Source organism: Sus scrofa, chromosome 1 (genome assembly GCF_054392235.1).
Source record: "Sus scrofa isolate SSC_HxYL_T2T_F1_AM1 chromosome 1, Sscrofa_HxYL_maternal_Yorkshire_Landrace_v2.0, whole genome shotgun sequence".
Lineage (NCBI taxonomy): Eukaryota > Metazoa > Chordata > Mammalia > Artiodactyla > Suidae > Sus > Sus scrofa.
In genome coordinates this window covers 137,173,429-137,186,553 of record NC_139383.1, presented here as the reverse complement: position 1 = coordinate 137,186,553, position 13,125 = coordinate 137,173,429, and the positions used below count along the sequence as shown (strand labels likewise).

General features: G+C 46.2%; 1 protein-coding gene across 50 annotated transcripts in view; it reads right to left on the bottom strand.

Annotated features, from left to right (window-relative positions):
* The window catches only part of PPIP5K1 (diphosphoinositol pentakisphosphate kinase 1), a 49,922-nt gene that overhangs the window by 27,073 nt on the left and 9,724 nt on the right, over positions 1-13,125 (bottom strand). For 16 of the 50 annotated variants that reach the window (XM_021096728.2, XM_021096786.2, XM_021096781.2 and 13 more), the window contains 17 exons: positions 11,556-11,657; positions 11,253-11,339; positions 11,066-11,141; positions 10,813-10,922; positions 10,647-10,729; positions 10,260-10,391; positions 9,979-10,100; positions 9,524-9,706; positions 6,741-6,882; positions 6,335-6,558; positions 5,886-6,013; positions 5,588-5,702; positions 5,309-5,416; positions 4,462-4,578; positions 4,144-4,308; positions 2,017-2,166; positions 1,317-1,407 (listed from right to left, as the gene is read on the bottom strand). In XM_021096728.2, coding sequence (XP_020952387.1) covers positions 1,317-1,407; positions 2,017-2,166; positions 4,144-4,308; positions 4,462-4,578; positions 5,309-5,416; positions 5,588-5,702; positions 5,886-6,013; positions 6,335-6,558; positions 6,741-6,882; positions 9,524-9,706; positions 9,979-10,100; positions 10,260-10,391; positions 10,647-10,729; positions 10,813-10,922; positions 11,066-11,141; positions 11,253-11,339; positions 11,556-11,657 — 2,135 coding nt within the window. The remainder of the gene's footprint in view (positions 1-1,316; positions 1,408-2,016; positions 2,167-4,143; positions 4,309-4,461; positions 4,579-5,308; positions 5,417-5,587; positions 5,703-5,885; positions 6,014-6,334; positions 6,559-6,740; positions 6,883-9,523; positions 9,707-9,978; positions 10,101-10,259; positions 10,392-10,646; positions 10,730-10,812; positions 10,923-11,065; positions 11,142-11,252; positions 11,340-11,555; positions 11,658-13,125) is intronic. The other 34 variants (XM_021096795.2, XM_021096880.2, XM_021096847.2 and 31 more) reach the window with 3 other exon arrangements.

The window sequence follows — 13,125 nt, the reverse complement described above, 5'->3', positions numbered from 1 at the left end:
CCCCTAGGCTTTGTTCTACATTTACTTCTTCCACTAAAGAATTTTCTGGTGTAGTCCTGCCAATCCTGCCCAGCCTGGACCTTGGATCATCTCAGAGGGTAGTCTTTACCTTACCACCACCATCTGTCAACCAGATCCATTCCATACCTCTGTCCTGTTCTTGATAGCACTCCCGAATAACTGGGCCAGACACACCTAGCCTCTCTCCCAGCCTACCTGAAACCTATTCTTTACTGGGACTCCTGGGAAAAGAAGTTCCTATCACAGATCTCTGCATTTGTCATTTATTTTTCATGCACCAAATCATCTACCTCATTTCAGGGAACTAGAAGGCAATCTACTCCCATAAAACTAGCCTGGAAAGTTACCAAAACCTTTCTTCTCCCCCTCTGCTAGTCCAAATGCTAACCATTTTGGGGCCAAGAAACTGGAGGAAAGTAACAGGAAAATGACAGGAGCTAAATGGAGAAAATAATAGGACAAGATAGAAACAGCCAGGGGACCAAGTCTAGACCCCACACCATGGTCTCTAACCAGTTCTGGTTACTGGCTCATAGGCAGTGTGTTCAAAGATAGTCCCTCCCAAGGACCACTCCCCACTCCCACAGAATACAATACCCTCTGAGGCTTGGTCCTTCCTGCAGTCTGTGTTCTTAGGAAAAGTTGAATGATGTTCTCCACCCCTCTCCAGGAATCAAAAAAATCAAGAGACATTCCCTCAAAGTCCTGAGAGAAGCCTCTGCCACTACACCAGTCTCAGATTTGTCCCTCAATTTTCAGGAAGGAAGGAAAAAAAATTACAGGATTAGGAGAGGATGAAGGGGAGCGCATGGAGGTAGGAGGGGCCAGAACGGGATGTAGTAAACATGGATCTCAAAGGACGACAGGGCACCAGTTCTCCAAATGAGGAATATAACATTTAGGTGGGCACGGGGCTCACAAGTGCCTTTATTTATAGCTTTGTCTCTGATAACTCTGAAGAGTCAGAGTCTCCATGGTCCCTTAAAGTCTGGGCTACACTGGTGGGATAAATAAGAAATAAGAGGGGAAGTCAGAAAAATGCCCTTCAACCAGAGAAATGGGGGTCGATGTAGAAAACCAAAAGACAAACACATTCCTGGAATGGAAACAATCATCTGGAATCAAAATTCACACCTAAATATCGCTTCTCCCAATTCGACCTCCCTGGCCCACCCAACAATGCCACTGACTGGATGACCCCAACTCCCTCAATCAAGGTTTCCCACAATAAAACTCTAAAGAACAGACAGACATCCCTTCCCAACAACAGGTGAGAGACGATGGAAAAACCATACCTAGGCCACTCTGTTTCATTTCCGTTGGTGGCCGTGAAGACGAAAAGAGTCGGTAGCCACCAGGCCTCGAGGATGAAGTCTCAGAAAGCACCTGGAGAAAAGGGACTCTATATTACCGCTGTGCCCCTTCAACCAAAAAGCCTAAAACCTAAGTCCCAAATCCCTGCCCCTACAAAAGCAAGCAATGTCAGAAAGTTTAAGAACCAAAGGATTTTGTAAGGAAGAAGAGTGCCAAGTCTGAGTGTACTTTGTAGAGGGGACTGTCCAGGGAATCCTTCTATACTAGAAGGCACTTCTATTTCCAAGATGCCTGTCCCCACAGCCCTCCAATCCCAAATCTGAGAAATCATTATTGAACCATTCTCCGTTCTCAGCAGAGCAGGGTTCCTTTATCTTACATATCTCTCCAGAGGACTCAGAAAGCCAATCACAGTAGCTCAGCCACAATAAGAAGCAAAGTTTGGCCACTCTCTTCTTTCCACGGGACAGCTGTGGCTTCAGCAACCATACTCAGCTTCTTATCTGAACCAAGAATCCCACCCCCTCCACTCCTGGAGACATGAAACTGATTTCTTAAAGCCCACAAGGGCTCAATCACACAACCCCCGATACACACAGACCCCTTAACAGTGTTCTGAGTCCCTACATCCCAAAAGGCAAAGACAGAGGCAGGAAAGGAAGATGAGGTAGGGAGGGACACCTGTGTGCAGGATGCCAGGTGAGTAGTGGACACAGCCCGGGGCTGTAGGCCGATGGCTGGGGAAGGCCGGGGGAGGTCCCCTGACCTCCGGCGGCGCCGTCCCCGCAAGGGGATCAGGTCCAGGTTCCCCGTGCACTGCATGTTCATGACCTGCAATCAGACCGGGTGGAAAGCCGGTCACGGCTCCTCAAACCCCCAGGATCCCAAAAGCCCCAGTGCCCATTGGGCAGAGGTGGTTATAGGGCTAGAGAGGATGATGGTCTTGGGCAAAGCTGCTATGAAGGTCACAGATTTTTGTATTCAGTCCAAAAATATAAAATGACAAGAGGAAAAGAAGGCATGGAGATAAGGGTTGTAGCTGACAAGAATAAGACTGCCGATGCCTATACTTATAGAACAGGTAGAGGAAATATCAATAGTAAAAGCCTTGTGACCAAGGAGCAGAGAGATTTTCTTACAAAGCCAAGGAGCATATCACCCTGGATAGCCATGGGATAAGCAACACTGCCAACTGAGAGGAAGGCATGTGATCACAACAGGAAGCTTCCTGTAGGCCTGAACAAAGTCAGTCTCATCAAGTGTGAGAGATGATACATTGAGAGCTCTGCTTTGCCTCTGTCCCTTGACTGCTTAAATCAAAAGAAAAAAAGGAGTCCAGCACAACAGTGCTAGAGAGACTGGCCGACAATGTGAATAGGGAAGATATCTAGACGTGGAGGAAAAACTTATTAATGGAAGATTATATGTCATTCTGTCCATTTGATGTAGTCACATGAGTCTGTAGAGTACTAGTGTACTGTGGAGATTGACTTACGCCTCAAAAAGAAAATGATGCATATCCCATCTAAAGAAATTGAGTATTCACGACCTCAGGTCTATCTCAGAATAATCAGGAAGAAAAGATGAGTCTAGAACAAAGACTGCAGTTTGTCTTCTCAGCTTTCTCCGAAATCTGAACCATAAACCTTTGGCTGAACCTATGTAAGCTAGTTATGGATTCTTCTGAGATATTCCAAAACGAAAAGACCAAGTCCTTTAAGACAGAGAGCTGGCACCAAGCCAGGTGAACAAATTCATCTGTCAAAGCAGGACTCAAATCAGACAGTCAGTTGATCCTGAGACAGGGATAAACCATCAGGTTAAAAAGAGTGTCATTGGGCTAAAGAGGGAAAGGATCCCTCTGGGGAAAAAAAAAACAAAACACCAAAACACTGGTTTTTACCCCAGGACACAATGTGAAATTTACAACAGCTCTTTCCTCTAGGCTAGAGAAATAGAACCAGGACTAGACACAAACTGCAAGAACAGCAAAACAGGCCCAGGCTGACAAATCTCATCAAAACAAAGGGGAGTAAGACAGACCTGAAGACTTGACTCCCTTTCTGGGATGAGAGTATAGATAATTCTAAAGGGCTTAAATTAAAATGCCATTTTAGGAGTTCTCTTGCGGCTCAGCAGGTTAAGGATCCAGCATTGTCACTGCCTCACCTTGGGTGGCTGTGGTGGCCCGGGTTTGACCCCTGGCCCAGGAACTTCCACATGCCGAGGGTGTGGCAAAAAAAAAAAAAAAATGTCATTTTAAGTTAAGTGATATTTACTACTATCTGAGCCATGAGTATTTACCCAAGACAACAAAGAGATAGAGAAGGCCTGGCTTTTAATATCAATTGTATTGTTATCATTGTTAACGTTTACTGAGCATCTATATGGTATTACTTATATTTTTCTGATGAAACAAATTTAGGCTTGGAGAAGGTACCTGTCCAAGGTCACACAGCAGCTCATTATCAGGTTGGGATTTCAGCCCAGAGTTCAGCCATTTCCACTATATTCCCTTTTAAAGAACTGCCTTTTCAAATTCATCCAGAGGCCTCCTCCTCAATCTCATTTCTTAATGCCCTTATCTCTTGAGCACCTCTCATTGGCATCTCTTTAACCTCAGGAGTAGTAACCAGCTTATAAGAGCTTTACCAGGACAACAGCTGTGAAAGAGAGATTAAGTAAAACACATCCATCAGAAGACTCTGTTTAAGGTCCCAAGAATTCCCCTGAGGGGGTTCAAAGGATTCATGGGCACTGTCCTATGAGCACTTCCACCACTTCTTTCACCCAAGTCCCTTCTATTACCTCCATGGAGCCAGCTTTGCGGTTACGAATGAGGGGTGATCTCTTTGGGAGGCCAGGGCCCTCAGGGGGCTGGGGTGAGGTCTGCAATGCTCGGTCTGGCTCATCTGATGCCTTCCCCGGGCACAGGTCCTCCATGCTGCCTTGGTCTGTTTTCATCTCCTCATTCTACTCAACAACAGACAGACAGGAGAGGTGTCAGCGGCCCCCAGCCTCCTAATCCAGTCTCCTCAACCTTTTTAACCACACTGCACTGTTTCCAAGTTTCCCACTACCTGGTTCCTAAATCCTCCAGCCCCAAATCCCAGCACTCTCACCCACCTCGGAAGAAGCTGGACGGAATCCACAGCCAGTTGGGGCACTGCCTTCTTCCTCAACGCCTTTCACTCCGGGGCTGAAGTGCAGCTCCACGTGGAACCGCTCCTCCGACAGGGGGTCCTATCACCAGATGAAGGGGCAGCTCGAGAAGCTGGATATAGTGGTGGAAGACCAGGCAGGGACAACAGAGAGGAACTCAAGAGGAGACATCCTCCCAGGCCTGCGGTTTCAGAGTCTCTGACACCCTGCAGTAACAGCTCCCTCCAACTACAGTCTAGTGTTACAGGATCCTCAGGCGCTCACCTCTACCTGACTTTCCAGATTCCAGTTTCACCACCCTCCCCCACCATCCATCTCCCACAAGAATTCAGCTTTGCTACAGTGTACATGTAAAGACATCTTTGTGTTGTTCTCTTGTGGTGTAGTGGGTTGAAGATCCGGCGTTGTTCATGCAGCGGCCTGGGTTGCTGCTGTGGCACCAGTTCAACCCGGCTCAGGAACTTCCACATGCCCCAGGCATGGCCAAAAAAAAGAAAAAAGAAAAGAAAAAAAAAAAAAAGATATCTTTGTGGATCCAGGCGAAGGTGTATGTGTAACAATGTTTAAAAGACTCGTAACACTGTCCAAATTCCATACCCTCCCTAGGTTCTATGGTTTCTCTCTGGCTCAACACCAACCCAAAATATGTTTTCTGTTGCAGGAGGAGCCTCCTGGGTGCCTTCTGCCATGCTGTGCCTAGGCCCCACACCTAACTGGATTCTACAAATTCTAAGGATAAGGACGTTTCCCTCGAAGGGGATGGAAGAAAAAGAAGGGGCCCTCTCCTCATCCCACACTGTTGGCTCCTCACCCGTGTGTTGTCCTCATAAAGCATGATGACAATCTGGGTCATGTAGTTGAGCTCTGAGATGGCACTAAGATAAGCCAAAGCTCGCTGCCACTGTGCATCCTTGGTCTCCTAGTGAACACAAGAAGAGGTAAGCCAGCGCCCAGGGAGAAGGGAGTCAGGGAATGAGCACAGACACAAAGAGAGCTGAGGAAGCTCACAGCAAAACAGAACACGAGGAAGAAAGAAAAAGAATGATGGGAAAAGATGTTCATAGGCTGAAGGACAAAGAAGGATCCTTACATCAAGAAGTCCCCCATATCGGAAGACACTGAGCAAGGAGTGGACGTGGCTCTCACTGGTAAAATAGAGACGAGTTCGAACGTGGCGGCCTGGGGAGAGCACTCCTCGGGAGTACCTGAGATAACAGCTAAGTCACTCACACTGTCAGCTGGTCCTCTTGCCACCCTCCACAGGCTCCCTCCTCCCGCCTCTGAGACTTCTCTCCTTTCCATCCCAGGAGCCCTTCTGTTCTTGGTTCCCCCAAGAGCTCCTTGATGTGCCCTCCCTCCGTCCAGCACCCCACCCAGCCCTCCCTCACAGGGGATGCAGCTTGTTGACAGACTCATCCTCGTGGGTTCTCTGCAGGTCAAGGAGTATCTTCCGCAACAGGGGAAGACAGAAGCCCACGGCAATTTCCAGTTTCTCCTCCCGACTGATCCCGTATTCCTAGGGGCCAGAGGCCAGGAAGAAGCACCTCAGTGAACCTTGTTTTCTCCTTGCCTCATACTCCCAGGCCCAAGATCATGCTTGTCTTCACCTCAGGTCGAGGGCTTCTTTCAAATTCACCACATTCCCCCTTCTCCAGGTTTTTCCTCGGTTGGCCTCCTGTGCTTACTCAGAGCCAGGTGGACTCTCAGAATTGCAGCAACTCAGCTAATTCTCCAAGTTTCCTTTCCCCGGTTCCCACACCGCCTCTCCCTTCTGCCTTTTCTCTCCTTCCTTCCCAATACCCCTATCCCCAGGCTCAACCCCTCCTGTGAGACACACCTGGGGAATGACCACATCCGCCAGTGCCTTAGAGAGACGTAGCAACTCTGCTGTGCCTTCAAGTCCTAGACTCCCATTGTGCTGCACATCATACTTGACACAGTCATAGATGTCAGGGACCTTACTGATATCATAGCGCCCACTCTTCTGTCGGAAGTCACGCTCCAGCTTGCTCCAGCGCTGCAGCATGAGTTCTAGTGTCTCGCTGTGGTAGAGCTGCACGTCTGCAAGGAAGACGGGCAGTCAGAGAGGGCCAAAGACCTTACCTCTAACAAAAGACCGTAACAAAGCTGAAGCAGAACCAGGGAGATGAGGATGCCTTGTCTCAGACATTCAGGAGACGACACAGGATGGCCTGAGGAGCCCACCCATCCCTAAAGCCCTGAAAAGAAGATGGTAGACCCACCTACAGACTTGGGGTCCTGCATCCGTTCCCGGATCTGGTGAGTGAGGTTTTCAATCAGGGCAAATACCTGATCACAGACCTTCACGGGATTCTGGATAACAGCCATGGAGTTGAGTAGGGAAGTGCTTCCAGTGGGAGCCAGCTGTGGAGAATGGAGAGAGGAAAAGCAAGATAGGCTCAGTGCTCACTGAGCAGATTCCTGTGCACTTATTACAGGGGCTGCCTGCAAACAAGCTCTACCTGTCACCTCACTCCAACAGGCACTCTTAGGCTACTGGGAACACTAGCAGTCCAGAGGTGTGAACTGCTCTAGCACACAGTCATCTAAGAAGAGGTGATCTTAAAGGACTTAGAGTCCAGAGGAAAGAAAATAAATCTAGGTTCTTTTCTTGGAGGTTCTAAAATACACATGGAGGTAGTTCCCATCGTGGCTCAGTGATTAATGAACCTAACTAGTGTCCATGAGGACGTACGTTCGATCCCTGGGTAAGGATCCGGCATTGCCATGAGCTGTGGTGTAGGTCACAGATGGCGCTCGGATCCCGCGTTGCTATGGCTGTGGTGTAGGCCGGCAGCTGAAGCTCTGATTCAACCCCTAGCCTGGGGACCTCCATATGCCGTGCATGTAGCCCTAAAAAAGAAAAGAACAAAAAATAAAAATAAAATAAAATAAAAGTAAATAAAATACATATGGAAAATGCTAGGAAATAAAGATTAAACCAAAATCCCTCAAAATCCCCACAGAATGTTTTCATGAGTGTGTAACAGAGATAACATTATCTTATTTTAACATTATCTGATTCATCCTCCAGCATGGGAACTTCCATATTTTGTGTATGCACCCCTAAAAAGAAAAAAAAATCTATCAAAAATGGTTATACAACAGTCATGAAATGAAGCGCTGTGAGTGGGAAGATGATAGAGAATCACTGGCATGTGATACCCAGTCAATCATGGCCTGGATTCACAGGGAAAACAATGGCACCGGGTAGTGGCATCCACTGTGATTAATACTGGGAGGCAGTATGTTGTGGTGGCTAAGAGCCTGGGCTCTTGAGTTACATTCCGTGAGTGACCTTGGAAAGGCTGCTTAAATTCTTCCCACTTCCTCATCTGTAAAATGGGGGGAAAGCAGCACAGGTCCATAGTTCCTATGGTGGATTAAAGAAGGTCATTGATTCTTTGTCACATTGCCCTTCCCTTGAATCTGGGCTGGCCTTGTGACCATTTCACCAAGAAAAAATAAGAAAGTTATGTTCTGGAATTCCCAACATGGCCCAGGGGTAACAAAACTGACTAGTATACATGAGGACAGAGGTTCAATCCCTGGCCTTGCTCAGTGGGTTAAGGATCCAGCATTGCCATGAGCTGTGGTGTAGGTCGCAGACATGGTTCAGATCCCTGTTTTGCTGTGGTTGCAGTGTAGGCCAGCACCTGCAGCTCTGCTTAGACCCCTAGCCTGGGAACTTCCATATACTTTGGGTATGGCCCTAAAACAAACAAACAAAAGACACACAAAAAAGAAAGTTATGTTGTGCTAATTCTGGCCCTATCTTTAAAAAAGCTTGAAAGCTTCTGCTTTGTGGGAGTCCTAAGCTACTATTTCAGGAAAAAACACATGGAGAGGAGAAGCTCTGCGACTACCGGGAGACCAAGAAGAGGGGGAGAGCCTGGCCATCCCAGCATTCCACTGAGCCTCCAAATGGACAGCCCCAACATCTGAACAGTATCTGGGCAATTTTAGGAAAGAAACTAAGCAAAATCAGTTGAGTACACAACTGTAAGAGAATAAAATGATTGTTGTTTCAGTAACTGAGTCTTGGAGGAGTTTTAAATTTGTTTTAATTTTATTATTTTTTTCTAAATTTTATTATTTTCTTCTATTTTGGCCACACCTGTAACATGCATAAATTCCCAGGCCAGGGATTAAACCTGTGCCACTGCAGCAGCTTAGGTGGTGGCAGTGATAACACTAGACCCTTTACTTGCTGAGCCACAAGAGAACTCCTGGAGTAGTTTTTTTATACAGCAATAGATAAACTGAAACACTCTTTCATTCAAAAACCTTGGAATCAGCTATGTTTTGGAATTGAGAATTTTTTTTCGACTTCAGGAAATTAATACAGTGCATATGCCATCTGTGATATAACACCTCCAGCAGGGCCTCGGGCATAACCAAATACTTTAATACTTCTGCAGCAAACTGCATATCTATTTATACTAAGTAGAATAAAGAAGGATTAGAAAGTCTTATCATGTCAGGTTTTGCTGCCAAATGAATCTTGGTGGCAAAGTTATGAAAATCTTGATTATCAAAATTGTGGATGACAGGCAGTTTCTGTTGTGTCTCAGCAGAAACAAACCCAGCTAGTATCCAAGAGGATGTAAGTTTGATCCCTGGCCTCGCTCAGTGGGTTAAGGATCTGGCACTGCTGTGAGCTATGGTGCTGGTCGCAGATGCAGCTCTGATCCGGCATTGCTGTGGCTGTGGTATAAGCCAGCAGCTGTAGCTCCAATTCCACCCCTAGCCTGGGAACTTCCATATGCTGCACTTGTGGCCCTAAAAAGTGGGAAAAAAAACACACACACACACACACAAAAATGGGGATGACAAATTATGGACCCACATGTCTCTCACAGGGTAAGGATTAAGTGATAAAATGTATGGAAAGCATGTGAAACAGTGCCTGGCACAAAGTAAATATGATTAGTGATCACTATTATTTAGAAATCTAGGACTTGGGGATCAGGTGCGTTGGGAACAAAGATAGGGTGAGCCTGACCTGATCATAATCCTCAGGGCCGAAGGGTGCGTCCTGCTGCAAAATGTGGTGCAGCCGAGCCTTCACCCGGTGCTGACAGCTGCTCAGGGAGTCACCATCACTGTCCAAGAGCCCGTTCATGTTGGCACTCTTCACCATTTGTACCAAGATGGGTGTCAGCTCCCCTTCGAGAGCCAGAAGGCCCTGGAGGGAAGCACAAAGTCTATTAGTTTTCCTTCCAGTCTAGTTCCCCTAGGCCTAGATGGTCCCAAAGGTAAAAGAGAGTAGGCTTGGGAGCTGGGATATGGGTCAAGGGGCTCACTCCACTAATTGTTCTCCATATTATAGAATGCACTCAGACACAAGCAGAATCTTCTCTGAGTTGGCACACAAACACCCTGCAATTTCCCAAACTCTCCAAACTCTGCTCCTCCACTTAATAGAGGCTGGGGCTGTGGGGGAACTGTAGTGTGCACCTTAGCAAAGGCAGCAGCAGTCATCTGGACGCGGCCCTCATCAGAGGCATAAATCTTGAGATCGTGGCGGAAAGTGCTATGGAGACGAAGCAGCCCACAACCGGGAAAGCCAGCGTAGTCACCTAGGGCAAAGGGGAGAGCCAGGAATGGACAGCCATAAATACCCAAGCATGCTTATCTCCCCTTTAACTTCTCCACTGTCTTATCTCTTCCTTTCCCCAACTCATTCTCTAATCATCTTATCTCAGTCCTGTTAGTTATTTTCTCAGCAAAAGACTCACCCTGTCCTCCAGGGTACATGCAGCGAAAAGCTCGCCCTAGCTCCTCAGCCTGAACACGGCCAGCAGGGGTCAGTTCTCCACCCCACTTCAGTACCAGCAACAGAGATGGGGCCAGGGCCACCCGCTGCGGATCTGTGGGAATAAGGGAGAGTAAACAGGTCTAGATCTAAGGAAAGAGTGGGGATATCTAAGTGTTAGGTCTTCTGAGGAGCCCAGAAAGGTGACTTGAGATAGAAGTTATCTAGGTCATCTAAAGGGTCAAGAATAAAATATGTATCCCCAATAAAATTTATTTTACTAAATAAATGAATGAATAAATAAATAAAATCTTTCCTTAAAAAGAATAAAAGATGTGAGTGGTAATGGGCAGGGGATATTCCATCTTACCTTGGCCCTCATTAGAAGCTTTTACTCCATGAGGGTAGTAAGTCAACTGCACCTTCCGGTTGATGCCTGAGAAGTGACCATACCTGCAGGATAAACTCAGTTTACTTTCGACCCCAGCACCCAATTCTTCCTGCAACTGGCTCCCTTTTCCTGTCCCTTTTCTCACATCTCCAGCACAGACTTCAGCTGCTCCAGTTTCCCCGTCTTCTCCTCGATCTCACCACTTGGTTCTTTCTCCAGTTCAGCCAACAGCAGCCTTGTGATGTCCAGCACCTCCTGGAGGAAGTAACAGAGTATCCATGCAGGAGGCCACATCCTGGCCAGTTGCCCTTTCTTCCGGGTCTCCCATCAGGGGCCCCATCCCATACCCTCCATCTTTCCCATAGCACTGTTCCTCCCAGCCAGATTCATCACCTTACCTGTAACTGTTCAGGTCGCTTTAGTTTTAATTTCCCTGTCTTGTAACCACCATGTTTTTCAAATAGACTAAAAAACCTGAAGAAATAAGGAGAGTCTTCAGAAAGGGCTGAGACAGACAAAACCTTCACGGAGGTGCTCATTTCCCTCACAAAAACCTATTTGTCTAGATTAGGGCACTCTGCCTACCTTGAGTGTGTCACCTCCATCTTCATCTTCTGCTTGGGGGTACGATCCCCATGACGGATAATTGCGATGACACAACGAAGTTCCATCCTAAGGGATGGAGAATGTTGTTGGAGCCTCTCCCCCACCCACCCGACACTGCTCCCATTTCAACCCACTCAACACGTCAAAGGACAAAGGGAAAACTGAGACTGGGAATATAGGCAGGCTCCACCAGTAGATGGCACAGGTCAGGAAGTAACCTCTGGTCTGACTTAGATGTCTGAAGTAGGCTACTCCAGATTTTTAACTTTTACTTTTGCTCACATAGTGCCAGATGTGGTAGGGACAATGGGAATGTCCTCAGCCTCCATGGGGATGGACCATGGGATCTGGAATTGTGGGGCAAGCTCCCGCATGATGGTGTTCCTAGGAAGAGAAATGTGAAGAAGTCATGTGAAAATGAATGAACCAGAACTACACATATAAATGAACCCCACACAAACTAACAAGTTGTACAAGAACACGGTCATATAAAGTCTAAGAACATGCAAAAAACACCCCCATATGTGTAATAAAAAATATGAATAAAAAAATGGGAATGACCAAATTAAGGGCTGTGGTTACCTCTGGGTGGGAGGGAAAGAAATATAGTAGGGGTATATAGGGATTTCAACTATTTTCTTTTTGCTTTTTTATGGCTGCACTTGCAGTATATGGAAGTTCCCAGGCTAGGGGTCTAATACGAGCTATAGCTGCCAGCCTGCACCACAGCCACAGCAACATTGGATCTGAGCCATGTCTTTGACCTACACTGCAGCTCAGGGCAATGCTGGATCCTTAACCCACTAAGCAACACCAGGGCTCAAACCCCCATTCTCAGGTTCATAACCTGCTCAGCTCTAACAGCAACTCTTCAACTATATTCTTAATATCTTCTTTTTTTTTTTTTTTTTTTGGCGACATGCATGGCATGTGGAAGTTCTCAGGCCAGGGATCCAACCCACGCCACAGCAGCAACCCAGGCCACTGCAGTAACAACGCTGGATGCTACACTGTACCACCAGGGAACTCCAATATTTTATTTCTTAAGTTCAATGGTGAAGACATGGCTACTCACCATATTCATCAGTCCTTATACGTTTTTGAGTGTTTTAAATATTATGATGAAATTTTTTTTAAAGTCAAGTTGAAAAACAGTATTACAGTTGATTATATTTAATACAATGTAGTTTGTTTATACAAGGCAGAAACAGACATACTATGATGTCTAAAACAGTTAATAGTCATTACCTCTGGGGAGTGCAGTGTTGGGAAGGCAAGAGGCTTGAGAAGGCCTTTCTCTACTTTCCTTTCTCACTTTTTTTTGGGGGGGAGGGGCCATGCCTGAGGCATGTAGAAGTTCCCAGGCCAGGGATCGAACTTGCACCACAGCAGTGACCCAAGTCACAGCAGTGATAACGCTGGGTCTTTAACCTACTGCACCACAAGGGAATTCCTCCTTTTTCACTTTTAAATCATTCTTTCAATATTTAAAATACAGGCATACCTCGGAGATATTGAAAGTTTAATTCTAGACCACCGCAACAAAATAAATTCAAAATAAAGTGAGTCACACCAATTTTTTCAGTTCCCAATACACAGAAATGTTATATTTACAGTATGCTAAATCTATTAAGTATGTAGTAACATTATGCCTAAAAAGCAATGTACATACAGTAATTTAAAAATACTTTATTGCTAAAAAATGCTAGTCATCATTAGAGCCTTCAGCAAGTCGTAATCTTTTTGCAATAGTAACATCGAAGATCACTGATCACAGATCACTGTAACAAATAATAATAATAAGGAAAAAGTTTGAAATATTGTAAGAATTACCAAAACATCACACAAAGAC